Here is a 24,783-nt window from a genome sequence, read left to right on the forward strand (position 1 = left end):
AAGGCATTTGGTCCACCCCATGCGCTCTGGGTAGAGAACCCCCGAAAGGGAGTAACTGGGACAGGGCCCCCGCGGGTCCTGCTCGCGCCTTAGAGCGCCCCGCCTGGACACCACTGCCGGGTCCCAGTCACCAGAGGAGGATCTGGAAAAATTCAAGGAAGGCGTGCCGAAGCGGAGGGTCCCTGAAGCGCCGGGCCGAGTCAGCGGCAGAAAGACGGTACTGCGGCCCCAGGCTTCGCAGAGGTGGGAGGCCGGGAGAGGCTCTGTGGAGCTAGAAGCGGGTCTGTACAAGTCCTGAGGACTGCTCCACCTCCCGCCAAAACTCAGTCTGCCCACTTCCCTGGCCCCACCCTCATCCAAGTTTCTCAGAGTGGTGCGAGAGGGTCGGGGCAGAACCTGGCTAGGACAGGTCAGCCTCCTGAGGCTCCCACCTCCTCCAAGCCTTTCCCTACACCGCAGCCAAATTGTCCTAGTGGGCTCACCTTCCAGGCTATTCCTGAAAATGTTCTTCCCCACCCACACCTTTCCCACCTCATCTCCCTGCGTTCTCCCCCTGGCTCATACCTCTCCAGCCACACAGGCATTCTAGCTGTTCCTCCAATGCACCAGCCCCATCCAGCCTCAGGGCCTTTGCACTGGTTCACCAAGTTTGCATCCTATCACTCAGATGGCCTTTCAATGTTACTTACTTCCCTGACCATTCTGACAAAAGTAAACTCCAGCCTCCACACGAACTATATCCTCTCACTCTGTTTTGTTATTGATTCAAGGCACTCAACGCTCTCTGAATATATCTTGTGTTATTTATTATGTGTTCTCTGTCTGGGTCCCCACTCCCACCCAGCAGAAGGTAAGCAACCCCACAAGAGCCTTTTGCACCCAAATGTTCACAGCTGTACCTCAGGGCCTAGAACAGTGCTTGGTCTCTAGTCAGTGCTCAAAAAGTATGTGTATAATATGTTCAAGGTTAGAGGGGACCCAGCAGGGCTGGAGGGAAGCTGACCTCCTCAACAGTGCCAGGTTTTACAGGAGAGGAGTTGGCCGGCAATGAACTGGGAGACCTGCCCCCAAAGAGACTGGTGGGACAGGACATGCTGGCCATCTCCCACCAATCTCCCACCTTCTCACACCCCTTCTAACTTGCTCATCCCTTCTGTTCTCCCTGCTCAGCTGCTGCCTTTGGCCCTTGCCATTTGGTTGCCTGGAGCTGCAAAGGCACCAAGTCCGGAAGCAGGGTCTAGAGGTGGCGGCTTCCAGGGTGCAGGTACTTGCACAGCCAGATCTCTAGCCCTGGGAGCCAGGTGGAGGCTTTTTCATGGCCTCACGAGAGCAAGGATATGCTGCAAAGCACGAATGAGCAAGACTGAGCTGCACTGCGTGGAGATACCTGCCCCAAAGGGATTTTGGCTTAAGGGATGGTCTGGGACTCTCCTGGCTGCTCCCCAGTGTGGTCAGGTGGCTGGAGGCGGAGATGATAGATGACTTTGGTGCCACACAGGCTTAATGTCACATCCCACTTCTGCTGTTCATTTTGTTTGTGTATCCTTGGACGGTAATTTTACCTCTCTGAGCCTCAGTTTTCTCATCTGTAAAATGGGAACAATAATATCTTCCTCTTTGGGTTGCTGTGAAGTGAGATAATATGTGGTTCCTGGGGGCCACTACCGGATGAATTCAAGGTAGGGAAACAGCTTAACACAGTCCTCTTGCTCCCACATACGTAGATGGAATAAAACATTATCAAGAGAAAAGAGGAGGCTATGTGTCTGGCTGTACAAATTGAGAAGTAGCCAAATCTGCTGCCTCTCTGTGCCTCTTAATCTCCTGTCCCTGGTACTCACTCCCCACTAAGTGCTCTCCCTATGATGCAGGTGAGCTTTGATGGGGACTCCTGTGGCACCTAGATGCATCTCCCCACGTGCCCATCTCCCCTCACCACTACCTCCCCCAGCTATCTCTCTTTTGTACATCAATGTCTTCTAGAGCCTTACTCCTCAAAGTGTGGCCGAGGACCAACAGCATCAGCATCCCCTGGGAGTTTGTTAGAAATGCAGAATCCCTGCCGAGATCTACTGTATCAGAATCTGCATTTTAAAAAGATCCCCAGAGGATTCAACCCCAGGAGATTCAGGTGGGCTGAGAAGCACTAGATGGAGGTTTAGAGCAACTCCATCTAAAATGCATGAGATTCACAGCTTTCTGAGTTTGATGGTGTTTGACGCTGTTACTGGAAATTTTATCTCAAGCCGTAAGAGGACATCCACTTAACATTAGGAAATTGGTATTTCATTCATCCTGGGAGGGTATATTCCTGATCTCCACCAAAGGACCCTATACTGATTGGCTTGTTTTAAACGAAATCATTTTAATTGAAATACTACAGAATACAATTTTTAAGACCTTTTTTAAAAAATATTTATTTATTTATTTATTTTGGCTGCACCAGGTCTTAGTTGAGGCACGCAGGACCTTCAGTTGCGGCATGCAGACTTCTTAGTTGCAGCATGCGGAGTCTTAGTTGTGGCATGCATGCAGCATCTAGTTCCCCTACCAGGGATCAAACCTGGGCTCCCTGCATTGGGAGCGTGGAGTCTTACCCACTGGACCACCAGGGAAGTCCATGCAGAATATAATTTTAAAGGTAAATCACATATAGGTCTGTAACAGAAGATTATTCTCTATGCTTCTCTATTCTCAAGTCAACCACTTGTAGTTCTGTTTGTTATTTCTTCTTGTATTTACCTTTATGCTTCTATTGCTATTTCTTGGATTTTTATGTTTAGATGTTATCTGTGGATTTCCTGCTATGGAATTAAGGATTTAGCTTTCCTACCACCCCTCCCCCCAACATACACCAAAATACACACACACACGTTCCCTCCTGCCATCCTCCCAAAAGAACTAAATCTCTGGAGTCAATATTCAGTGCTTACATTATGACCATGTAAAGATTACTGTTCAACATTTTTTGTTCCCTGGAGTTAGCAATTACTTTGTTTTATCATTTGCTTTGTTTTCAAGGCACTAGTTGCTAATTCAATCCCAAAGGTTCCAACAGAACTAAACATTTTGCATATGTCTAAAAACAGCAGATAATCAGTTTCATTTTCTTCTGGAGACATCCCTCCTGGAGCATCTATCTTTTGATTCCAGGCTGGGTTGCTTGCTTTCTTTACCTGGAAACATAGCTGACATCCCAGGTCTTTCTCATCATCACTCTCCTGTGTTTAGCCTCACTTCTTTCTTAGTTTAGTTCCTTATTTTTCTGAAGCACATGCTCCAGTAGCTTCCTAAGAAAGAGTGTATGCAAGGTCAAGTTTTTGAAACCTTGTTTGGCTTAAAATGTCTTTATTCTACCCTCATACTTGATAATCATTTAGACAGATATGTTACTAGGTTGTAAATCATTTTCCCTCAGAATTTTGTGGGCATTGCTTTATTGCTCTGGGAAGACTCAGAAAAAGGCAATCAATGAATGGTCCCAAGGGCTGGTGGCATTGGCTCTATGGCTGTTGAGCTCATCACCACCAAAGATGTCAAGGTCACCAGGCTTGAATCTTTGAACAGAATCCCCTGGAGGCAGATATGCAGCCGGACCCTTGCTCTGTCTCCTCCTCTCCTAGGGGCTGTATGGTCACTGTCCCCCTACCCCTACCTCCATCAGTTTTCCTTCGAAGTATGATATGTGAACAAGGATTAAGTTCTCTCAGTTATGACCCATTTCCACTCTTGCCTCTCAAGTCACTAAACTGAACCTCTGTAACCATTTACAGATTATTAGTGGAGATGGGTTTCTTTTCCAGGTGACCAATCCCTTCATACATGTTCATTTTCCTTAATTTCATTCTTGGAGGGTAACCTTAACCTCCAGTTTTGGGTTTACTATGTTGTAGTCCTCTTACAGTCACATTCTCTGTGCCATTTCTGGAATGCCAGTATCCAGAACACCTCCCACAAACAACAATGCTTCAAACAGCTAAACAGCCCCTTCTTGCCCCACCCCCATTTAGTAGGTCACGTGGGAGCCCGGCCCCAGAAAGCCTCAGGTTGCTTCCTGGCCGAGTCTATCTCTGCATTCGAGGACTGCAGTTCTGAAAAATCCCCCACAAGAGCCCACAGTCCTCACCCTACTTTCAGGGGAGAGAGCTGGGGACAGACAGATTGAGTGACTTGCCCCTGGACACCCAGCCCCGGGAACCCGCGAGACAAAGCAGCCCTTCCTCCCGTGGTAAGCTGCCCAGGTGGTGATGGGGTTATAATGCCTTCTTGGCAACTCAAATCCCCACCGGAGGGCCCTAGGGCAGAGAATTAGCAAAGACAAGAGGATTAGTCTTAGCTCTCAAAAGTCAGACCTCCCTTTGCCGAAACTCTGCCTAAGCCACCAGCTACTTATGAGGCCAGAGCCAGCATTAGCCTGCTCCTTACCCCAGGTCCCCACCTGGCAATAGGTCACAATGCTCCAGCTGCCCAACCCACCAGAATGGCTGGCTGAAGTGGGAGGGGGTGAGGAGGGTTTGGTGGGTAGGTGTGTGGGAAGGGGGAGATTTCTAAGGAGCCCAGCTCCCCACTGCCTGAGCTCACCCTTGAGTGTCTGCCAGGACCCCACCCCCTCCCATGGTCCTCCCCCCCATACTCCTTCCCAGCCCTAGTCCTTCCTGTAACCTCCACCTCCCTCCATGACCCGCCTCTGCTTACCCAGGCCCGAAGCCCTTGCTTATCCTATCCCAGTCCCTTCCAGGGGCGTGGGTGCTGGGGAGGGATCGGGTAGCCCAGTGGGTCCATGTGTGTCCTCCTGGGGCCCTAGCCAGGCCCAGGTCCTGGACAGTGTCCTAGGGCTGGGGGCACTGGGGCTGACAATTCGGGCAGTCTTTTCCACAGCTGGCCCAGCCTCGCTGCTGCTGCTACTGGTCAGCTTCCTGGCCTTCGACCTGCTCCACCGGTAAGTGGACAGCAGCCTGGCAGGTTGGGCAGGTGAGCAAGGGGTCAACCTCCCAAAGCCCAGCTGCCACACTTTCTCTCCACAGGCCTGCAGGTCCCACCTGGCCACAGCACACACATCTCACAGGGGGCCAGAGTCAGGGGGCCGGCGAGGGTCCAGGGCAGCTGGAGGCTCCACTCCTGCCCACGGTGGCAGTCACAGGACGACTCAGGCTCCAGGAGGCTCTGCTGCTGCTCCTGGGCCTGGGGCTACTCCTGGGAGCCCGCGGCATGCCCTTGGCCCTGCTTACCCTGGCTTTCTGCCTCCATCCTTGGGCCTGAATGCCCTCCGGAAATACACTGACCATGCTGTTTCCTCAGGCCTCCTTTCCTCCACCCTGGTCTGGGAAGGCGGGAGGATACTCCTTTATCCCCCAGCCTGCACCTACCTTGGGGGACCTCTGAGGTCTCCCCACAATGTGGACAGTAGATACCTAGGTCTGAGTCCAAGGGCATCAGTAAAAAGTGAGATAAGGGACAGGGAGCCCAGTGCAGGGTATGGGAGCCATCTCAGAACCTCTAGGTTAGAGGTGGCTATTCTGGCCTCCACTGTGGTTCTAGAGAATGAGGGTCCAGAGAGAAAGAACTGCAAGAGAGTGGAGTGGGACTGGATATCGGCCAGCAGGGAAGGGAGGGATCCAGAGAGGTCTTTCCACAAGAAAACATGAGAAACTACATCTTTCTTTCCACAAGAAAACATGAGAAACTACTACCAGGCTCCCCTGCCAGCCCGCAGGGTCCATGAAAGAGGCCCAGGTAAGCCCCACATCCTGCAGTGTTTCCTCTCTTGGCTGGACCCCACCCTAGCCCAGGTCACAATGGGGCTCCTTTGGGAAGGGTGGGGGCAGTGAGAGTGGGGGCTCAACTCTGGCTGGGGGCTGCAGGAAGCAACATGACCTAGGTGGCTCTGCCCAGAGGTAAGACCCAGCCCCAGCTCAAAGCCCCACCACACCCATGCTGGTACCCTCCTGACCCCTGCACCCTCACCCACCCTGAGGTCCCAGGCATCTCCAGGGCTGCTCCTGCAGCTGGCGTGGCCCTCTCCGCAGGTGCACCAGCAGTGATGCAGCAGCTGCGAGCGGAGACACATGCCATCGGGGCTGGCGAGGGGCCACAGCGTGCGGTGCCCTGGTTGGCCTGGGTCACGCGGGAGGGCTGGGTGCGCTGGTGCATGTGCCATGTGCCCCCAAGCTGGACCCAGTGGTGGACCACATCAGGCTGGCGGCAACCGCTGCAGCGTGTGCTGTGGGGTCTGGAGGGGATCCTCTACCTCCTGCTGGCGCTGATGCTGTGCCACGCGCTCTTCACCACCGGCTCCCACCTGCTGAGCTCCTTGTGGCCCGTGGCAGCTGCAGCGTGGCTCCATCTGCTGCCGGCTGTCCTGCTGCTGGTGCTCAGTGCCCTCCCCGCCCTGCTTTTCACGGCCTCCTTCCTGCTGCTTTTCTCCACACTGCTGAGCCTCGTGGGCCTCCTCACCTCCATGTCTCACCCAAGCCATGCTCAGGACTTGGACCAATAGAAGGGCAACCCCATCCTGCTGCTTGTGTCTGTTGAGCCCTGGCCTAGGGCCTGAAGCCCAGGGGAGAGGGAGGGCAGTTGGGACCAGGGCCTTCCTGCCTCAGCAGGCCCCAGACCTTCAGTCCCTAGTTGGGACTGGTCAGGGCATGCATGATGTTGCTGGAACTGGCAGGGTAGACTGGCCTGACCTCTGGGCACCTCCCTCAAGCTGATGCTGCAGGTACTTGGGGGGGGGGCAGGGACTTTGAGAAGAGATATTAGGGCAGAAGGCTTACCCAGGGGCAGAGCTTGACCAAGCCGTCAAGAGCTCCCACATGCATGTGGTGACACCACTGGGGCCCCCTTAGCAGCTGGCAGCATCTTTTTCTTGCAGCTGCTCAACTGTCTCAGCTTCAGACTCATAGAGAACTACTTGGGTACCTCTGTATTTGCCATTCCCCCCACCAACCTCCTCTTTCCACTTCCCCAGGCTCTAGAAAGGGCCCACTGACAGAAACTTAGCTAAGAGAGGGCTAGCCAGAAGCCTCATGGGACCTCAGCCAACTCACCTTCTGGACCTTTCTGCCCAAGCATTCCCCACTCCCTAGACTTCCTACCTCCTGCCTCAGTCCACATCCCCACCTCTGGGAAATGGGCCAACCAGTGTAGTGGGGTTCCCAGAGAGCACTTACTCTTTAAGACTCCTGAGGTTTGCTATGGAAAAACAAACAAGAAGTCCCATTTCACCCACCTATGCAATGTGTGGCCTTGGCCAATTAGTTTTTTTGAGCCTTGGTATTAAGTGGGTCCTGTCATGGAGCTGTTGTGAGTCAAAGGCAATAATACCTATGTGTGAAGTACTTTGAAAAGACCAGAAAACTGTACGATAGTGTATTGAACTCTAAAGAGCAGAAAGCTTCTCTAGGCCTTCAGAGCAATGTTCTGTCATGGATACAACTGGGGCCCTACCATGGTAAACAGAGGATGGACGAATGTGAACAAAATGTAAAAGGTCGTATGCCATGAAATCTCAAAATATGCAGGTGTTGAACTCTTCTGATTGTGAAATGCTTGGGGCTGGGGCTTGGTGCCAGGAGATGTCTTGTACAGCTATGTGAGTGGGGAAAGCATGGCCCACAGGTTTCTAAAACCAACCCAACAAGCTGCTTACAGCACCAGGAGGGCCTTGGAAGGTGGCATCCCTTGATGCCCAGGATGCTGGCTGTTCACACATCAGCTAACCCTACAAATAAAACAGTGAGTGATCAGTTACTACAGGTAAGACATTGGATAGATAAGATCCACCACCTGACCCCCACCCCACTCCAGACCTCCACCTAATCCCTGACCCTCCCCAATCTAGTCTTGACCCCACTATATACATAACCCTAAAATCCCTGCTCCTAAATCCCTCAACCAAAAGGCCCCTCTCCTGCCAGCTAAATACTCAAGCCCTGGGGACCAGCCCCTAGAACCCAGGTTCATTTTTGCTAAAACCCATTCGCTGCGGAGTTTCATAACTCTGCAGGCCACTGGTCATCAACATCAGCACCTGAAACCCCAGACACAGTCCTTCTTTTTTCCTTTCAGTTCTCCCTGAAATATGACCTGGTAGCAAGGGCAAGGCAGGACATGGAGGTGGCATAGCTTCATGGTTAGCACAGGCTCTGGTGTATTAGCTGAGGCTGGGTTTGAATCCCAGCATTGTCACTTTCTAGCTCCATGGAGGCTTTGGTAAAAATTGCTAAGCCTTCTTGAACTTCATTTTCCTCTTGGTTAAAACAAAGGCAAGAACACCTGTCTTGGGGCCCCTGTGGGGCACTTGGTATGTGAGGCAAAGTTTCTGGACTGACTCCTCACACCACAAACTGTAGCTATGCTGTTACCATCCCATTTTAGAGATGAGAAGTCAGGCACAGGATAGCTACTTGCCAATGGCAAGGCCAGGTTGTTTGAGTGCTAGTCCAGCCTAACAGGCTACTGAAGGGAAAGCAATGGAGGAAGTATAACCTAACTGAAGACCCCAGGGCTTCTCAATGCCTGTTCTTTAAGCTCCTGTCAGAGATGAAGCCAGGTTGCCAACCTTGGGCCCATCATTGACTTGGCCGTGCATTGCTAGCCAGGGACATCACTCCGGAGCCTTGGGGCCATTCTGATTGAGAGAGGAGGTTTTGGCCCAGACCAGACACACTGGGGGGCAGGATTTTGGCAGGAGCAAGGAGAAGGCCTTCTTCCCTTCCCCACATAAATATATATCTTCTACCCTCCTGCGTTGCTGGTGTGGGGTAGCGTGGCAGAGCCAGACTGGAGAGCAGATAGGCAATACTTATCAAATTAGATCAACACATACCCTGTGACACAGAAAGCCAAAATGAATTCTCACAGAGGCCCATAATGGCCTTGCTCCTCAAAGTGTGGTCGCAGGGCTAGCAGTATAGGCATCACCTGTAAACTGGCTACAAATGTAGAGTCTCAGGCCTCGCCCCAGGCGTGATGAATCAGAACCTGCATTTTAACAAGACTCCCAAGGGATACCTGTGCACACTGTGAGAAGCGCTGCAGGTGAGGGGATATGTTGAGGGGTACGTCTGAGAATGATGATTGCACTCACTGGTGGAGGCAGAAGATGGAAAATGTGAAACATGGTGGATGAGCACTGTGGAGAGGAGGCAGCAGTTAGAAAGGGTGGAAGCTATACGGATTGATCTTGAAATCCTAGTGTTGAGTGAAAAGAAGCTGAATGAGAAATAATGCAATTCTTTTCACACAAACTTAAAATGCATGCCAACAAAACCAGACACTTTTTTCTTCTTCTTTTTTTTTTTTTTTGATAAGAACAAAAAATAGAATGGAATGGCCAACTCTAGAGCCAGCCAAATGGGATGGAGTATACAGATAAAAGGAAATAAAGTGAGGGACCTTGCAGAGAAGAAAGAAAAACATAACTCCTGAAATTACTTTAAATGTAGACAGTCATCCATTTAGACTTAAAACGCTTAATAATGCAAGCCTGGGGAGAATGAACATGATGGAATGAAGTTCTAAGCCCTTCCGTTTGGGCCAAGAAGGGAAAGCTGTCCCACTGGCCTCAGTGACCTGGGAGGTTGGGTGAGCTTTCTTTGCCGGCCCTACCCCATCCAACCCCGCAGCGGACTCAGATGGGGTAGGGTTCCAGTAACGCTTGTGGCCTGGCCAGAAAAATAATCAGATCAGGCGGAGCATAAAGAACCGGAGTGGAGGAGGTGTCAGCCGCGAGGGGCCTTGCATCTGAGAAAGCAGAGAGAGGATCCACAGCGGCACACACGCACCCTGGGGGGTGCCTAGGAGCAGGAGCGCCCGGTAGGACTTTCCTCTGCCCCAAGGACCGGGGAGCAATGAATAGGAGCGGCCAGGATGCGGGAGGGTCAGAGAGGGCGGTGTCAAGGGGGATCATAAGGCTGGGGGCTCCACTTGAGCTAGAGCTGTCAGTGGCCACCCTGGAGAGGAGAGTGGTCCCTGGAAGCTGGCGGTGCGGCCCAGGGAACCGCTCAGGACCAGCTGCGGGAAGCCGGGAGGGGGCGCTCTCACCCAGAAGCTTCTGCGCCGAGGAAAGGGGGGCGGCTCCGCCCCCGCTAGAGGGTGAGGGGAGGAGCTCTACTCGCCGAGAGTCCGTGGCCACAGAGGAGGAGGGGGCGGACTGGGTCCTTGGGGGAGGAGGAGAAGGAGAAGACCTGCGCTGCGCTGGGAGGTTGCCCCAGGAGCGACCTCTAGGCTCAGGTGCGCCGGAGAGGGGTCAGGGCGACGGCTGGAGAGCGCCGAGCTCGCGCGTTGACCGTGGAGGCACAGTTGGGTGGGCATGGGCCTGACGTTGGGAAGGAAATCCCTAGCCTAGCCAGGGATCAGAGGGCTGTGGGCACCCACACAGGGAAAGTGCTAGCCACCCCCGTAAATCAACACCTCCCCCCACCTCCACCCCACCCCCGGAATCGCAACCCCTTGACTCGGCGCATGGCTTGCTCCCCTGGCGGAGACCTCCAGCTCTGGCTACGAAGAGTCGGGCTTGGCTGGGTGTGGGAAGGAAACGAGGAGGGGGAGAGGTATCTCCCGGGCCGGGCCGTCAGTGGCGGAGAGGGTAGATCCTGGGGCCAGAAAGGAGCATCTCCGGCCCACTGGCGGCTTCATTGACTCCTCAAAATCTCCTTAACCCAAAACTCTAGCCTGAGTTTCCCAGCCTGAAACCCAGAGGCATCGAGGGCAGAGCTCATGAGAATCCCGGAGAAGGAAGGGCCCAATCTAGTCGGCTTCACTGTCTCCGACTACTGTCCCAACCCTAGTCCGTTATTCCGTTCTTCCTGGGGTAAAGACCTGTCTTTTGTGAGGCTCTGTCAGGATTTAGATGCAACCAACTTTGGACAAGTTATTTTCTGCTGAGCAAACATTTCTATTACCTTTCAAATATTTTCCATCTTAAAAATAAAAGAACTTAGGAGCTGTAACTTTTATCGTATTTTCTGGCCTGTGTCTTCAAATATCTAAACCCAAAAAAGTTTTAAAAATTGATACGTGATACTGTATACTTGCAAAATATTTGTAACATATATGAAAGTTGTGAAGTCCTCTAAACCCAAGGACACCACATCCATCTAAAAGCCAGATGTTATGAGGATAGGTCCTCTTCCTTTGTGTTCATCTTCTGACTATACAAGCTGGAATTCCCAGACAATGGTATATGGAATTGCTGTTCACAGGTAACTTTGACTTGATCCTGATTTTAAAAGAACTGCTTTTAAGTTTCCACCATTAAGAATTACTGTGGAGTTTTGATAGTTAACCTTTATCCAGTCAAGGAAATTCCTTTCTACTCCTAGTTTGCTAGCAGTTTTGATCATGAGTGGATGTCGAATGTTAAAAAAAAATTTTTTTTCTTCATCTACTATAAGGACTACTTATTCTGCTTTATTCTGTTTATATGGTGAATTAAATTTTTAGGTGTCTTTTAATGTTAAACCACTCCTGGATATCCTGATTCCTTTTTTTCTTTTTTCTTTTTGGCCAAACCGCACGACTTGTGCGATCTCAGTTCCTGACCAGGGATTGAACCAGGCCATGGCAGTGAATCCTAACCAGTAGGCCACCAGGGAACTCCACTGGTTCCCTTTTAATTGACATATAATTCATACATTTTACATATGAATAAAATGCACAAATATCGAGGGTATGGCTCAATTAAAAAAAATTTTTTTTCTGCCCTCACTGCACGGCATGCAGGCCAACCTGGGATCGAACCCATATCCCCTGCATTGGAAGGGAGGTCTCTGGCTCAATCAACTTTTACATATTTGTGTGTCTTTGTGTGTATCCATGTAACTACCAGCCAGATAGAACTTTTCCATCATCCCAGGTAGTTCCATCATGCCCTTTCCCAATCAATACCTCCCCCAAAAGGTAACCACAATTCTGATTTCTATCACCACAGATTAGCCTATTCTTGAAATCATGCATAATAAAATCATATAAAATGTACTCTAGTTTCTGGCTTCTTTCAACATTACATCTGTGAGATTTAGCCACGTCGTTGCATCTATCAGCATTTTGTTCTCCTTTATTATTATCCCATTGTATGGGACGAATATTTATCCAGTCTCCTGTTGATGGACATTTGGCTTGTTTCCAAGTTTTGGCTACTATGAAAAAAACTTCTATGAATATTCTTGCACAAGTCTTTTGGTAGATCTGTCTAGATGTACTCATTTCTCTTGAAGTGAAATTGTTGAATCACAGAGTACATAAATGTTCAACTTTAATAAATGCTGCCCAAGAATTTCCAAAGTGATTTGTACCAAGCAGTGGTTCCACTGTGTTTTTCAGCCTATCCACCTAATTCATTGTTTGGAGTTTCTGCTCTTTCCTGGTCATCAGATATGATATTTACATTTCTGTTTCTCATTTTCACTTTTGCTTGGGTGATTTCTGAGAGGAGGAGGGTTCTAATCAGTCTCCCACATGGGCTCGGGAGCTTTTTGTTTAGTTCCAACCACTTAATGAGTGTCTACCCTGTGCCAAGAAATTGTGCAAGGTATGTGTCTTATATCTCCAGGAGTAGATGAATGTTGAACATACACATGAATGTGTGAGACTGGTATAGGTGAGATCTAGCCAGATTCCAAACTGCATATACAATACTGACAATTTCAACTCAGCCCTTGATATTTCCCAATCCCAAAGAGCTGCTGACAACAGAGAACCCCTCCAGGGTCTTTGTTAAGTACATGTGTGTTCTGGTAAGGGTGTAAACAAGTGTGTGCGACAGTAGGAAGAATGCATTCAATGATTTCTAAGCAGTGTGGGTTAAAAGGTCCAAGGTTGCAGAGGGCCCAGAGGCAGCCTCTCCAGCTTTTAAGATCATGGTTGGGAAACCTACTCCCGTACACAAAAAGATGCTACTCTGTTCTTCCATGCCTTTATTGGTGACAGCAATGGACAACAACAATGCCAGGCATAGCAAGATACCCTGGCCCAGCACCTGGGGTGGCAAGCAGGCACTGCAGGGCCACTGGCACATTCAGCCCCAGCATAAGATCCACTCTACCCAGGCCACGTCCCCGAATGGGCAGGAGGCCATCTGTCCAGTTTGTATGTATGGATCAGCCTGTCTGAGTGTCTGGGACGCTGCCTGCAGGGTGCCCCTGTCCTCGGCACGTGGTAGGGGCTGGTGTGAATACAGCGTGGCATCCCCCGGTGGACGGCCAGGCCCCGGTGCTGACCATGGGGGATAGGGCTGGGGACTGGAGGAGGCAGGGGGCCAGGCACAAAGTTCACTCCGGGGCTACATCCTACAAAAGAACCAGCCATTATCAGAGTGGGCTTCTGGCCAGGGTGAGCCCAGCTCTGCCTTCAGGCAGTTCTGGTCCTCCAGGGTGAGCTTCTCTGGGCTTCAATCCCCATTTGCAAAATGGCAATACTACTTCCCCTATTTCCAAGTCAGGAAATTGTGACAATCAATGAGCTAATTAATGAGTCTACAGATGCTGTTCCAGACTCAGCTGTGACTGAACCCAAGCCTGGGGGGCACAAGGGCTACCCAACTCCTCTCAGCCCACCTGGACACAGGAGGCTAGGATGGGGGACGTTCAAGGGGATGCTGGAAAAGGTGTGCTGGGAGGTTGTAGAGGCACCTACCTAAGTGGGGTGGCATCGAGCAGTCTTCTGTTGGATTAAAATTGAAGAATTCATGGGGTGGGAAGGGCTGGCCTGGGAAAAAAGGGGGATCCTGGGGCAGGGGTGGAAACAGAGGAGGTGGGGAGGGCTGAGGAAGAGGGTAGGGAAGATGCATGGGAAGGGGTAAGGGAGAGGGTGGGGGCAAGGCCAGCTGCTCCCCGAAGTCTGGGGGCTGCCCCTGGCTCCCCTGGAAGAGATGATCCGGCTCTGGCCAGTCCTCAATCCACGGGTCTAGGAATGGGATGGTTGTTTTAGGTAGGCCTGGGGAGCCAGGCTGCCCTGAACTCTGGCTGTCCACACTTCTAAACCTCTACTCTCTCCTCTTGGAGAACACAGCACCCTCTACTTCCTACCCAGGTTTCCTCATCCCCTCTCATTTCAGGCCAAGCCCAAGCTGTGCTCTTTCTTCCCTGCCTGTCTCAATAGTCAGTGGATTTGCCTTTGTTCTGACCTCATGCTCCCCTCCAGTCTCCTCCCTCTGTTGCCCAGCTCCTGTATCTTTAGCTTTTTCCTCTCCCAGCTCCTCGCCACAGACCAATAAATAAGCTTAGTAAACCTTCTCTCTTAAAAACAAAGATCCTGTCACTTCCTTCTCCCAGTAGGGCCCTGTTCCTTTCATATTTCTTCCCACAAAGAGTATTCTGTCCAGGTGCCATTCTCTCATCAACTGCTCACTACCTCTTTTAACCCTACTCTACTCCTTCAACATTTATCCTACGAAATGTAACCACTTCCTCGCTTCCTGACAAGTCACGTGGCCAGTAGCCTCTGTCCTCCCTCAAAGTGACTCTACCCTTGTCTCCTTTTGTTTCCTCCATCAGCCCCTCTTCCCTTCCAACTCCAAAACATGGCTATTGTTTTGCTCTTTCCGTCGCTGTTCACATTCATGCCCTCAGCTGCCATCTCCCTGCTGGGCACCACTGACTCCAAATCTACTCAACATCTTCATAGTACCTCAAAGAGATCTGCCCTAACCAAACTCACCAACTCATCCTCCCACCCAACTCTTCCCTTTGACGTTCCTATTTCTGTGGCTCCAAACTGGATTCAGAAGACCTGAGCCACGACAAACTAGCCTTACAACCTTTAGAGCAACCCTTCCTTTGTTGGGGATCAGTTCTCCAACTGATTTAGATGAGATTTAGTTCTCACCTAAAAAAACAAAGAAATTGGACCATTATATAATCAAGGTCCTAATTCACTTCCCTGATGCTCCAACTCCAGGCTAAAAGTGACATTCTTGACCTCTCTGTGCCCTCACATCCTTTAATGCTACTACAGCCTTCTAACATGACTTGTGTCTCCAATTCAATAAACACTATCCTGTAGGTACTATGTACACAGCAATTGTCCTAGACAAGTGGCTTAAAGGGATGAGTTGTCAACAAGTGAGGCAGGAACATTAGCCTTGGAGGACACGATCCAGGGCAGAAGCAGATATGGAACCACCCACGATGTTCCCTTTATAAGCAGGCAGGAACTGAGGGGCTGACGGCACCAGCCAAGGGGCTTCGTTGTTTCTGCCACACTGCCTGGATTACCTTTCCTCTGTTTCTGCCTTTCCACCCCCCACATCTACTTCTATCTAAAAGTATTCCCATTCCTTTCCCGTTTATCTGTAGCATAAGGGTCTCTGACATGCTGCCTTATGTGCTCAATGCTCATTCACATACACATAGGTGACCACATGGCTAGACCATACAGAAACCAAGGGGAAGGAAGGAGCACTCAGGATCCACAACAGTCCTTCAAGGGGCCTCTACTCCCCTTGAGGATCTCTGTCCTGTCGTTTATGAGCCCTATGCTCTGAGGGCCCTCTTTGCATCACTACCGTCCCCACTTGTGGTAGGGCTCACCATGGGGATAGTCACGCTTCGGCAGCTCCACACCCCAGGCATCAGCCACATGGGTCAGAAGCAAGTGTGAGAGGTGGCGGTGAGCATGCTGGTCCCAGTGGACACCGTCCCGGTGACGGTGCTGTACTGCATGCCGGAAATGAAAGTGGAGGTCCAAGACATCGAAGCAGTGGTCCCCAGCCAGCGTAGCGCTGTAGAAGTTCCCTTCAACCACATCCCGCCGCAGAGAGCCCGCCAGGGGCTGGAGCTGAGTGAGAAAGTGCAGCATCTAAGAGCCACAGAATGAAGCAGGTTCGGGAGGGAGGGTCCTCTATCTACCAGTCAGCTGCCCCGTCCTCTATCCTAAGGGGCTCTGGTCACTTGCCTCAGGCAGAAGGAAACCCCCAGTGACACGCTCTCCTAGGGGCATTGCCATGTTCCACACCAGCAGGCAGGAGTCTGGCAACACCTGGTCCATGCGCATGAACACCCGCTCCAGGTTCTCTCGGTAGCTCTCCATCGAGCAGCGGCCATACCTGTTGGGTAGCACAAAGGGTGGGCAAGAGCACAGGGGTGGGTGGCCTCTGAGCCATACCACCACCCCCGGTTTCCCTCTGCCCCCGCCCCAACCTGGAGAGATCCCAGAGGCAAGAGTTGATGATCACCAGGTCCGGGGCAGGCCCATATGTCAGCTCCTCCAGGACTCCCTCGAGGTACTCGGAGTAAACGCGGGTGAGGAAGTAGAAGCGTACAAGGTGGTGGCCAGAACCCGAGCAGAACTGGCGGACCTCCCGGTACTGTGTCCCGTTGTGCAGCTCACCCAGCTGACCCCCAGCCACCAGCTGGTCCTGTTCAAAGCTCAGCTCCCCCTGCCCACCCCCCCACCCAGCTGGTCAGACCCATGCCAGGGAGGAGGACCCTACCAGGCCAGAGTCTGTGCCCACCCACCACTGGCATGGCCGCCAAGCTTCCCTCACCTTGGCTTTCAGCTGGGCGGCTGTGAGCAGTGAGTCTTTCTGGAGCAGAAGCACCAGGTCTTTGTACACAGCCCGCTGGACTGCAGGGAGACAGAGATCCTGCGGCTGAGGCAAGCCGCACTCCACCCCAGCTCCTTCCAAATCCAGGCCTCCCATCTTCCCAGGGCTGGGGTTGCCCAACACCACCTTTGTGGAGTGTTGACTTAGAAGCAGAAGAAAAGGTGAGGTTAAAAAGTCCTGGCACTACCTCTGTTCCTTCTAGCTGTACACCACTCCTCAACTCAGTATATAGTGACCCAAGATCACCTGGCAGAAATAAGTCAGCCAAGTCACCCAAGAGACAGACAGCACAATCCACCGCTTCCATGAGGGACATTGTGGGGGACCGTCAGGAAGAAAAATGCTGAGCAAGGATGGGGTGAAAAGCTTGACAGGCTACATCTGTCAGGACACCTGTGGAAGGCGTTAGGGAAATCAAAAGAGAAAATCTACTGGACTGGAACAGACTAGGGATCAGGAAGGAGATGTGAGATGGAGACAAAGGGTCCAGATGCGGAAAACAGGCTGCAGGTGTGGGACCGGGAAGTGTGATTCTAGAAGGGCACTCACTTGAGTCCCCCAAGATGACCACGAACTTGTTGTGTAGCAGCTGCTGGACTTCAGAGGCCTGGAAATGGACCATGGTGCTTCCCAGCGGGCGGCGCAGCTCCTCGTTCTCCAGACAGAAGACCATGCCGCCGCCAACAACGACGGGCTGCAGGGAGAGGCCACTAAGCCGCGCGAGGGCGGGGACTCAGGACAGGTTGGCTCCAGGACCCACACGGAATAAACGAGACCCGCGGCGGCGCCCTCCGGGCTGCTCTGGGCTACAGGGACCAGGTGGCGGCAGCAGAATGGGGCCCATGGTGGCCCCGGTCTCCATTACACTTGGCACAGGAGGCAGGAGGTCGCCAGGCCCGCGGGGCTCCAGGACACCGAAGCGCTTCCCGCGCGGTGCAGCCCTGCGCCCCGCCACGTGCCCGCCGCGCCCCGCGCATGCGCGCGCTCGCTCGCGCCAATTACCGAGTCCCGGGGCTCCGCGCCGTTCACCCGCGACCCGGGCAGGCCCGCACACCGCGCGCCACGCCCGCAGCGGGCTCCGGGCCTGGCCTCATGTTCCCGCGCCCGAAGAGACCGGTCGCTTCAGCACAGCCTCTGCCCCGCAGAGCCCGTGCGTCCCGGTTAGCGGTCGGTGCGCAGCCCGACGCCCAGCACTCTCCATGCGTGAGTCGCGGAGGCCCGACAGCGCCTGGGCCCTCCCCGCCCCGGGCTGCGACACTCACAACTCCCACTTCCGGTCACCCATGTCCGACTCTGCCCGACCCCCCCCCCCCCAACGCCCGAGGGGACAGGAAGGCAGCAGGGGTGGCCGCCGTGGGGAGCAGGAGCCAGGGCCGGGCCCACCCGGGCGTGGGAGGGGGCGCGGCGGCGGCCAAGTGCAGCCGCCCACAGCGGTGACGGCCGTAGCCGCGGCCTCGCCACGTGACCCGGACGGGCGGAAGCGGAAGTGCCTTCCTGGAGCCCGCGCTAGGTGGGTGTCCCCTCGGCGCTGGCCGGCTGCCGCCTGCACCAGCCATGGACTGCTACACCGCGAACTGGAACCCGCTTGGGGACTCTGCCTTTTACCGGTGAGCCACCCCGCCCTGCCTCCCACGTTCTAGCTTATCCCGCTCGCCCGCCGGCTCGAGTCTCTGAGCGGAGCCGGAGGCGCGCGTCGCGGTCTCTACGGCGCTGGGGTCCGCCCGTCGCCGGCTCTCCCGGGGCGTCTACCACTTAACATACAGCCACCTAGGGCCGGGCCTTCCCCTTCTCCGGAGAAGGAAACTGAGGCAACCGTAGTGGTCACACAAGTAGCGACACAGCCCAACTGAAGCCCAGGGCTGTCAGCCTCTGGAAGGATGCTCAGATCACGTTGAGGGTGGCCGCCCACGGGTGACAGTGAGTGCTCGGTCTCCTGCCGGGAAGTGCTGCTGAAGTCAGACCAGGGGTGCTCCTGCGGGGGCCGGCTTGCACAGCGGGTGGGATAACAGTGCTGACCAAGGCTGGGAGAAGGGGGCGGATCGCCGCTAAATCCAGAAGTAGCGCGAGTGAGGACCCCCTGTTAGGGGCAGCCCTCTCATGGGAGTCGTGGAGTCCTAAACCACTAATCTTTCTAAAGTGTAGACTGATCACGTCATTACCCTAATTAGGATTTTTTTCAATGGCTTCTCTTCTTTGAAAAACAAAGTACAAACTCCTTCTCGTGTTATGTCTATAAACCGGCCTTATTTGTTTCTTCGACTTCAATTTCTTCTTCAACTCCTACCCAAATCTGTGTTCCAGTTGCACAGAACAGGATCCCAACACATCATGACGTTTCAGGGCTCGCTATGTTTGCACCAGCCTACAGTTCCTTCTGTGAACACTGCCATTTCCCTCTTTACTTCACTGGAGAATTCTTACTTATCCTTCAGGACTTAGTTTAAGGGTTCTTTCTGAAACCTTCCCTGATCTAATCCCAATAGACCTGACTTTCAGCTGACTTTCCTTTGGGTCTCACAAGACCCAGTGCTAAGGTCTGTTTTGTATGGCACAATAGGGCAATGTTTGTATAGGTTTCTTCTGCTAAACCAAATTCCTTGAGGGCTGAGAGCATTTCTTGCATCTCTTTATCTCCAGTGCATATTTAGAACAGTGCCTGCTATGTAGTGGTTGCCTAATAAAGTTAAAAAAAATACTTTATTGATTGCAACTAAAGATCACAAAGGCATCGCGTTGGGGTCTTATTTCAATAGAAGACAACTGTTCATGCTAGTGAAACTATATACCATTGTTATTCACATGTTAAAACTTTTCAATGTAATCTTTAATACACAAAATGTCAGCCCTTAACACTTCTGAGGTGGACAAATGCCTTGATGCAATTTTTAGCGATCTGTTGCATTTGTTGTTTATTTCTGATTCTTATAAATGTGCCTGTACAATGTGAAAAAAATTGCAAAAATTTAGTTAAAAATCAGGGAAGTCGGTAGGAAATAACAGTGATTTAAACTTTTTGTGGAGAAGGGTTGTCAGTTGACATAGGTAGCATGTAATTTAGTGTTTACAACACAGCATATACTTTTAAAAATATTAACTTGGGGCTTCCCTGGTGGCATAGTGGTTAAGAATCTGCCTGCCAATGCAGGGGACACGGGTTCGAGCCCTGGTCTGGGAAGGTCCCACATGCTGCGGAGCAACTAGGCCCATGCGCCACAACTACTGAAGCCCGCACACCTGCAGCCCGTGCTCTGCAGTGGGAGAGGCCACTGCAATGAGAGGCCTGCGCACCGCAGTGAGGACTGGCCCCCGCTCGCTGCAACTAGAGAAAAGCCCACGCGCAGCAACGAAGACCCAACATGGCAATCAATCAATCAATCAATAAAAAATTAAACTGTATTACTTTTGAAAATATATGTTGCCTACGCAGGCTTATTAAATAGAGTACTGAAAATGGTGACGTCATTGCTGTAGAACTCCTGTTTATCATATGAAGTCTTAGCTTTGTATATACACCAATAAAGTTTTACTATCTTTTTTTTTTTTTTTTTTGCTGCGTTGGGTCTTCGTTGCTGTGCGTGGACTTTCTTTAGTTGCGGCGAGCGGGGGCTACTCTTCTTTGCGGTGCGTGGGCTTCTCACCTGCAGTGGCTTCTCTTGTTGTGGAGCACAGGCTGTAGGTGCGTGGGCTCTAGAGTTCAGGCTCAGTAGTTGTGGCGCACGGGCTTAGTTGTTCCGCGGCATATGGGATATTCCCGGACCAGGGCTCGAACCCGTGTCTCCTGCATTGGCAGGTGGATTCTTAACCACTGGGCCACCAGGGAAGTCCCCCAATAAAGTTTTAAATGAGTGTAAATGTTGAGTACATGCCATAGACATGGTCTGCGTGGCTAGCCTAACCCTTACCTGTGCTGTACCGCCAGAAAGGAGTAGAGGTATAAGCCTTGCTGCAGACGATGTGTTACTCTTGGTAATGGGTGTTGAGCCTTTCTATGTACTAGACACCATGCTAAGTACTTTATGTGTATTAAATTGTCTAAGTCTCACAGCCCCATGAGGTAGGTATCATTATTTTAACCCCATCTTACTGATGAGGAAACTAAGGCACAGAGAAGTTAGGTGACCAGGTTACACAGATAGTGGAGCCAGGATTTGAGCCCAGTCTTCTAGAACCTGTGTTAAAGCATAGGGTTTTTGTTTTTAAGTAGGAAAATAAAATAAGTGTTTTAATTTCTCTACCAGAGTAGAAAATATTTTAGGTGCAGATACTAAGTTTTATTTGTATTTGTGCATAACCTTATGCCAGGACTGAATACATGTTCAAATAAGTGAATGAATGATAAACAGGTGGCGGACATTTCAAGTCCTATCTACAGGATGGGATTCTTTTGCATTGGAAGTAGTGTTCTGGAAAAATCACTAATTTGGGAGGGCAAGGAGAGGTAATGGTGATTAGTTCTTATGAGGCTCCAGAATTTTAACCATTTTTATTCTAAAAACCCAGTTTGGGGTAATACCATTAAATAATTTTGCCCAACCCTTTGCCAGGCTGAATGTATATTGGGCCAATAAAAAGACATGGACCCTTTCTGCCCTCAGAACTTATAGCCAGTAGGGAGACAGTTGATAACCACTAATGACTCTGTATTTGTTTGATCATAAGCAGTGAGGTAAAGGAGAGTGTAGGGTCCTCAGAAAGCATATAACAGATTGGTAAGTCAGAGGAAAAGAAGACTTTCTGAAGGAAAAATACCCCGTCCAGAAGATGAGTAGACCTAGGTGCAGGGAATGGGATCCAAGAAGAGCATATACAAAGGTCCTGAAGCGAGAGAGACAGGGACACTCTCAGTGACCTAAATAGAGAGAGCCAATGTGGCTGGAGTGCCACAGACAAGGGGACAGGATAAGAGACCACTTTATTTGAAGACCAGTGGGAAGCCTAAATGAAAGGATTGATGTGATTGGATTTGTGGTGTGTGTGTGTGTGTGTGTGTGTGTGTGTGTGTGTGTGTGTGTGTGTGTGTGTGTGTTTTAAGTTCCTCCTGGAGGCAATGGGGGGACAAGTTGGAAGGGGCAAGCAAGAATGGAGACTGGTTAGGAGGCTGGTGGAATAGACCAAGGAGAAGTTAATGGTGGTGAGCCCTGGAGATGGAGAGAAGGGGACCAGTTGGAGAGATATTAAGGGGGTAAAATTGAAGGACATTGTGATGAGTTGCATTTGGTAGGGAGGAGGAAGAGCAACAAATCAAGGATGACTTGGGTTTTTGGCTTAACATAATGAGAAAGGAAGAGTGAGTATGGTGGGGAAAAGGGTGAGCTTGGTTTTGAACACAGTGTTTCAGGTACTTTATTTTTTAATTTTTTACAAATTTATTTTTATTCATTTATGTATTTATTTATGTATTTATTTTTATTTTTGGTTGCGTTGGGTGTTTGTTGCTGCACACGGGCCCTCTCTAGCTGTGGCGAGTGGGGGCCACTCTTCGCTGCAGTGTGCGGGCTTCCCATTGCGGTGGCTTCTCTTGCTGCAGAGCACCGGCTCTAGGCGCGGGGGCTTCAGTAGTTGTGGCTCGCAGGCTCCAGAGCGCAGGCTCAGCAGCTGCAGTGCACGGGCTTAATTGCTCCGCGGCATGTGAGATCCTCCCAGACCGGGGCTCGAACCCGTCTCCCCTGCATTGGCAGGCAGACTCCCAACCACTGCGCCACCAGGGAAGCCCTCAGGTACTTTAGAAACATCCTTTATGGTGAAGGAAAGGAGACTGAAGATATATTTCGTACTTGTGGAACTCTTCGTAGAAGAGAGGATGACTATTTTAGTAGGTTTTATGGCTTTGTTCGTTTGTCTGTTTTGCACATATAAGCATGAACATTAAAAAAAACCGTGGTTAAATACACATAATATAAAATTTACTATCTTATTCATTATAAAGTACAATCCAGGAGTGTTAAGTATATTCACATTGTGCAATCAATCTCCAGAACTTTTTCATCTTGCAAAATTGAATCTCTATACCCATTAAATGATAACTCCTCATTCTCCCCTTCCCCCAGGCCTGGCAACTACCATTCTACTTTCTGTCTTTATGAATTTGACTACTCTAGGTAGCTCATACAAGTGAAATCATACACTATTTGCTTTCTTGTGACTGGCTTATTTCATTTAGCATACTGTCCTCAAGGTTCATCCATGTTGTAGAATGTATCAGAATTACCTTCCCTTTTAAGGCTGAATAATATTCTATTGTATGTATATACCACATTTTATTTATGCATTCATCTGTCAATGGACACTTGGGTTACTTCCACCTCGTGGCTATTGTGAATAATGCTGCTATAAACAATGGTGTACGAATATCTCTTCGAGACCCTGTTTTCACCCAGAAGTGGAATTTCCGGATCATATGGTAATTCTGTGTTTAATATTTTGAGGAATTATCCTACTGTTTTCCATGGCAGCTGCACCATTTTACATTTCCAGCACAAGGATACTTTAGTAGTATTTATTTTTAAGGCAGGCTGGAGTCAAGGGATTTCGGGGGTGATTGTGGTCTCTCTTCAGGGCCTGGGGATTTTGGAACTGATGGATTATTCCCCAAGGCTAGACCTGATGCACTTCTTCCTCCGCAGTGGTCTGATAGCTCAGCCTGGACAGGCTGGAGATCATCTATTTTCACACAAGCTCTTCTCTTACTGCAGTGGACCGTGCTTTTCCAGCAGTTCAGCTGCACTGCAGCAGGGATTTTGTCACTGTTTCCCGGAGGGGGCTGGAATTGAGACTACCATACCTGCTAGATTTAGTGATTTTCTGGTATTAGACCCAGGGTCCATTTACTGCTGCTCTGGAGAGTTCCACTTCCAGGACCTGCAGGTAGAGGAGAAATATGTAGCTGACCTTCCTCACTGAAGATACGGCCTAGCGTCACAAAGTCCTCACCTCTAGACTTTTCTGAGATGCTGCTCTCAGTCTGTCCATCCACGCCCCAGGCCAACCTCGAGGCATAGCTTGAGTCACCTCACTGTCCCTGAGAAGCCTTCTTTACCTTGAAGCCTTGAGGAGGTGGCCGACGCTTTGCTGCTCCTCGCTCCCTGACCCTTACTCCTGTACCCGTACGCTTCTTTCCCACCCCAGTCTGTGTCGATGCTAACCTCCTGGACTGCAGCCGCAGCCTCCTTGGGTCCCTCCGGCCAATCGCTGACTTCACCTTGTGCTTCCCAGAGAGCTGGAAATCATTGCCTAGAAGAGTGTAGGGTTCCCCTGACGAAATCTGCCTGTTGTGTTGCCAGCCTGCCGAGGAGATGTGCCCCGTCTCCCTGCCTTCTCAGAAACCATGCGCTGTCTGTCCACCCTCCTGCCACCACAGGTTTCTCCAGCGGTTGTTGCGCGGGACCCCCTGCATCAAGGTCACCCGAGATGCTGGCTGCATGCAGCTTCCTAGGCCAGATCTACTCCATTATCTCTGGGTTGGGTCCTGGAAATTTGATCTGTATTTTAACAAGCAGCCAGGTGTTTCTTTGCTACAGGAAAATTTGAAGACCTCTACATTGTTTTCCACAATCCTTACCCCCAAGGGCTCCCTTTCAGACCTCAACCTCTATATTCAAATCTCCCCATCCTAACAAAAAATAAACTTCCCTATTCAAAAAATAAACAAGTCCCTCCTCCTCACCTCACCAAAGGTCTGAAAACTGCCACCTATACTTGCTTCCATTTTCTCTCTTCCCACCGATCACTCACTATGGTCTGACCACCCTCTTCTCAGTGACATCCTGTTACTGCACTGGACACAGCTCAGGCCTCATTTGAGCTTGACTGCCTGGGGCATTGGATAGAGGTGACCTCCCTTTTTTCTTGGAATTTGTATTTAACTTTTTACAGTGAAAGATTTTAAATGTACAACAGAGTAGGAATAATAGAATGAATACCCATAGCCATTGTTTAGGCTTAAAAATTGTTATCGGGCTTCCCTGGTGGCGCAGTGGTCGAGAGTCTGCCTGCTAATGCAGGGGACACGGGTTCGTGCCCTGGTCTGGGAAGATCCCACATGCCGCGGAGCAACTGGGCCCGTGAGCCACAACTGCTGAGCCTGCGTGTCTGGAGCCTGTGCTCCGCAACAAGAGAGGCCGCGGCGGTGAGAGGCCCACGCACCGCGATGAAGAGTGGCCCCCGCTTGCCGCAACTAGAGAAAGCCCTAGCACAGAAACGAAGACCCAACATAGCAATCAATCAATCAATAAATCTTTAAA

General features: G+C 51.1%; 4 protein-coding genes across 8 annotated transcripts in view; 3 read left to right on the forward strand and 1 right to left on the reverse strand.

Annotated features, from left to right (window-relative positions):
• The first annotated feature begins 4,676 nt into the window (after positions 1-4,676).
• Positions 4,677-5,259, forward strand: C16H20orf141 (chromosome 16 C20orf141 homolog). The gene is made up of 2 exons (XM_068524942.1): positions 4,677-4,939; positions 5,025-5,259. Exons 1-2 carry the CDS (start codon positions 4,677-4,679, stop codon positions 5,257-5,259), a joined length of 498 nt encoding a protein of 165 aa, XP_068381043.1.
• Positions 5,260-6,016: 757 nt separating this feature from the next.
• TMEM239 (transmembrane protein 239) lies at positions 6,017-6,496 on the forward strand. Its single transcript, XM_068524943.1, has one exon. The coding sequence runs from the start codon at positions 6,041-6,043 to the stop codon at positions 6,494-6,496; it is 456 nt and encodes a 151-aa protein (XP_068381044.1). The 5' UTR covers positions 6,017-6,040.
• A 6,403-nt stretch (positions 6,497-12,899) lies between these two features.
• On the reverse strand, positions 12,900-18,013 carry PCED1A (PC-esterase domain containing 1A). 4 transcript variants are annotated; one of them, XM_068565325.1, is made up of 8 exons: positions 17,806-18,013; positions 17,093-17,237; positions 16,484-16,563; positions 16,137-16,375; positions 15,892-16,042; positions 15,528-15,774; positions 13,633-13,902; positions 12,900-13,286 (listed from the first exon to the last, which is right to left on the reverse strand). In XM_068565325.1, exons 2-8 carry the CDS (start codon positions 17,214-17,216, stop codon positions 13,039-13,041), a joined length of 1,359 nt encoding a protein of 452 aa, XP_068421426.1. In that variant the 5' UTR covers positions 17,217-17,237; positions 17,806-18,013; the 3' UTR covers positions 12,900-13,038. The 4 variants fall into 4 exon arrangements, with proteins under 4 accessions (XP_068421426.1, XP_068421427.1, XP_068421428.1 ...); XM_068565326.1 differs by having other exon boundaries at positions 16,137-16,222; positions 17,546-18,013; XM_068565327.1 differs by having other exon boundaries at positions 13,633-13,659; positions 17,546-18,013.
• The window catches only part of VPS16 (VPS16 core subunit of CORVET and HOPS complexes), a 28,567-nt gene continuing 21,793 nt past the window's right edge, over positions 18,010-24,783 (forward strand). For both annotated transcript variants that reach the window (XM_068565322.1, XM_068565323.1), the window contains exon 1: positions 18,010-18,150. In XM_068565322.1, coding sequence (XP_068421423.1) covers positions 18,098-18,150 — 53 coding nt within the window. In that variant the 5' untranslated portion in view covers positions 18,010-18,097. The remainder of the gene's footprint in view (positions 18,151-24,783) is intronic.

This window comes from Eschrichtius robustus, chromosome 16 (assembly GCF_028021215.1).
Source record: "Eschrichtius robustus isolate mEscRob2 chromosome 16, mEscRob2.pri, whole genome shotgun sequence".
Classification (NCBI taxonomy): Eukaryota; Metazoa; Chordata; class Mammalia; order Artiodactyla; family Eschrichtiidae; genus Eschrichtius; species Eschrichtius robustus.

Coding starts and splice junctions, on each gene's coding strand:
- TMEM239 (XM_068524943.1), top strand. CDS start 6,041: ATGCAGCAGCTGCGAGCGGAGACACATGCCATCGGGGCTGGCGAGGGG.
- PCED1A (XM_068565325.1), bottom strand. CDS start 17,216: ATGGTCTTCTGTCTGGAGAACGAGGAGCTGCGCCGCCCGCTGGGAAGC. Junction 16,564..17,092: donor GGTCATCTTGGGGGACTCAA/GTGAGTGCCCTT, acceptor GTCTCCCTGCAG/TCCAGCGGGCTGTGTACAAA. Junction 15,775..15,891: donor GGGGTTTCCTTCTGCCTGAG/GCAAGTGACCAG, acceptor TTTCTCACTCAG/CTCCAGCCCCTGGCGGGCTC.
- C16H20orf141 (XM_068524942.1), top strand. CDS start 4,677: ATGACCCGCCTCTGCTTACCCAGGCCCGAAGCCCTTGCTTATCCTATC. Junction 4,940..5,024: donor GCCTTCGACCTGCTCCACCG/GTAAGTGGACAG, acceptor TTCTCTCCACAG/GCCTGCAGGTCCCACCTGGC.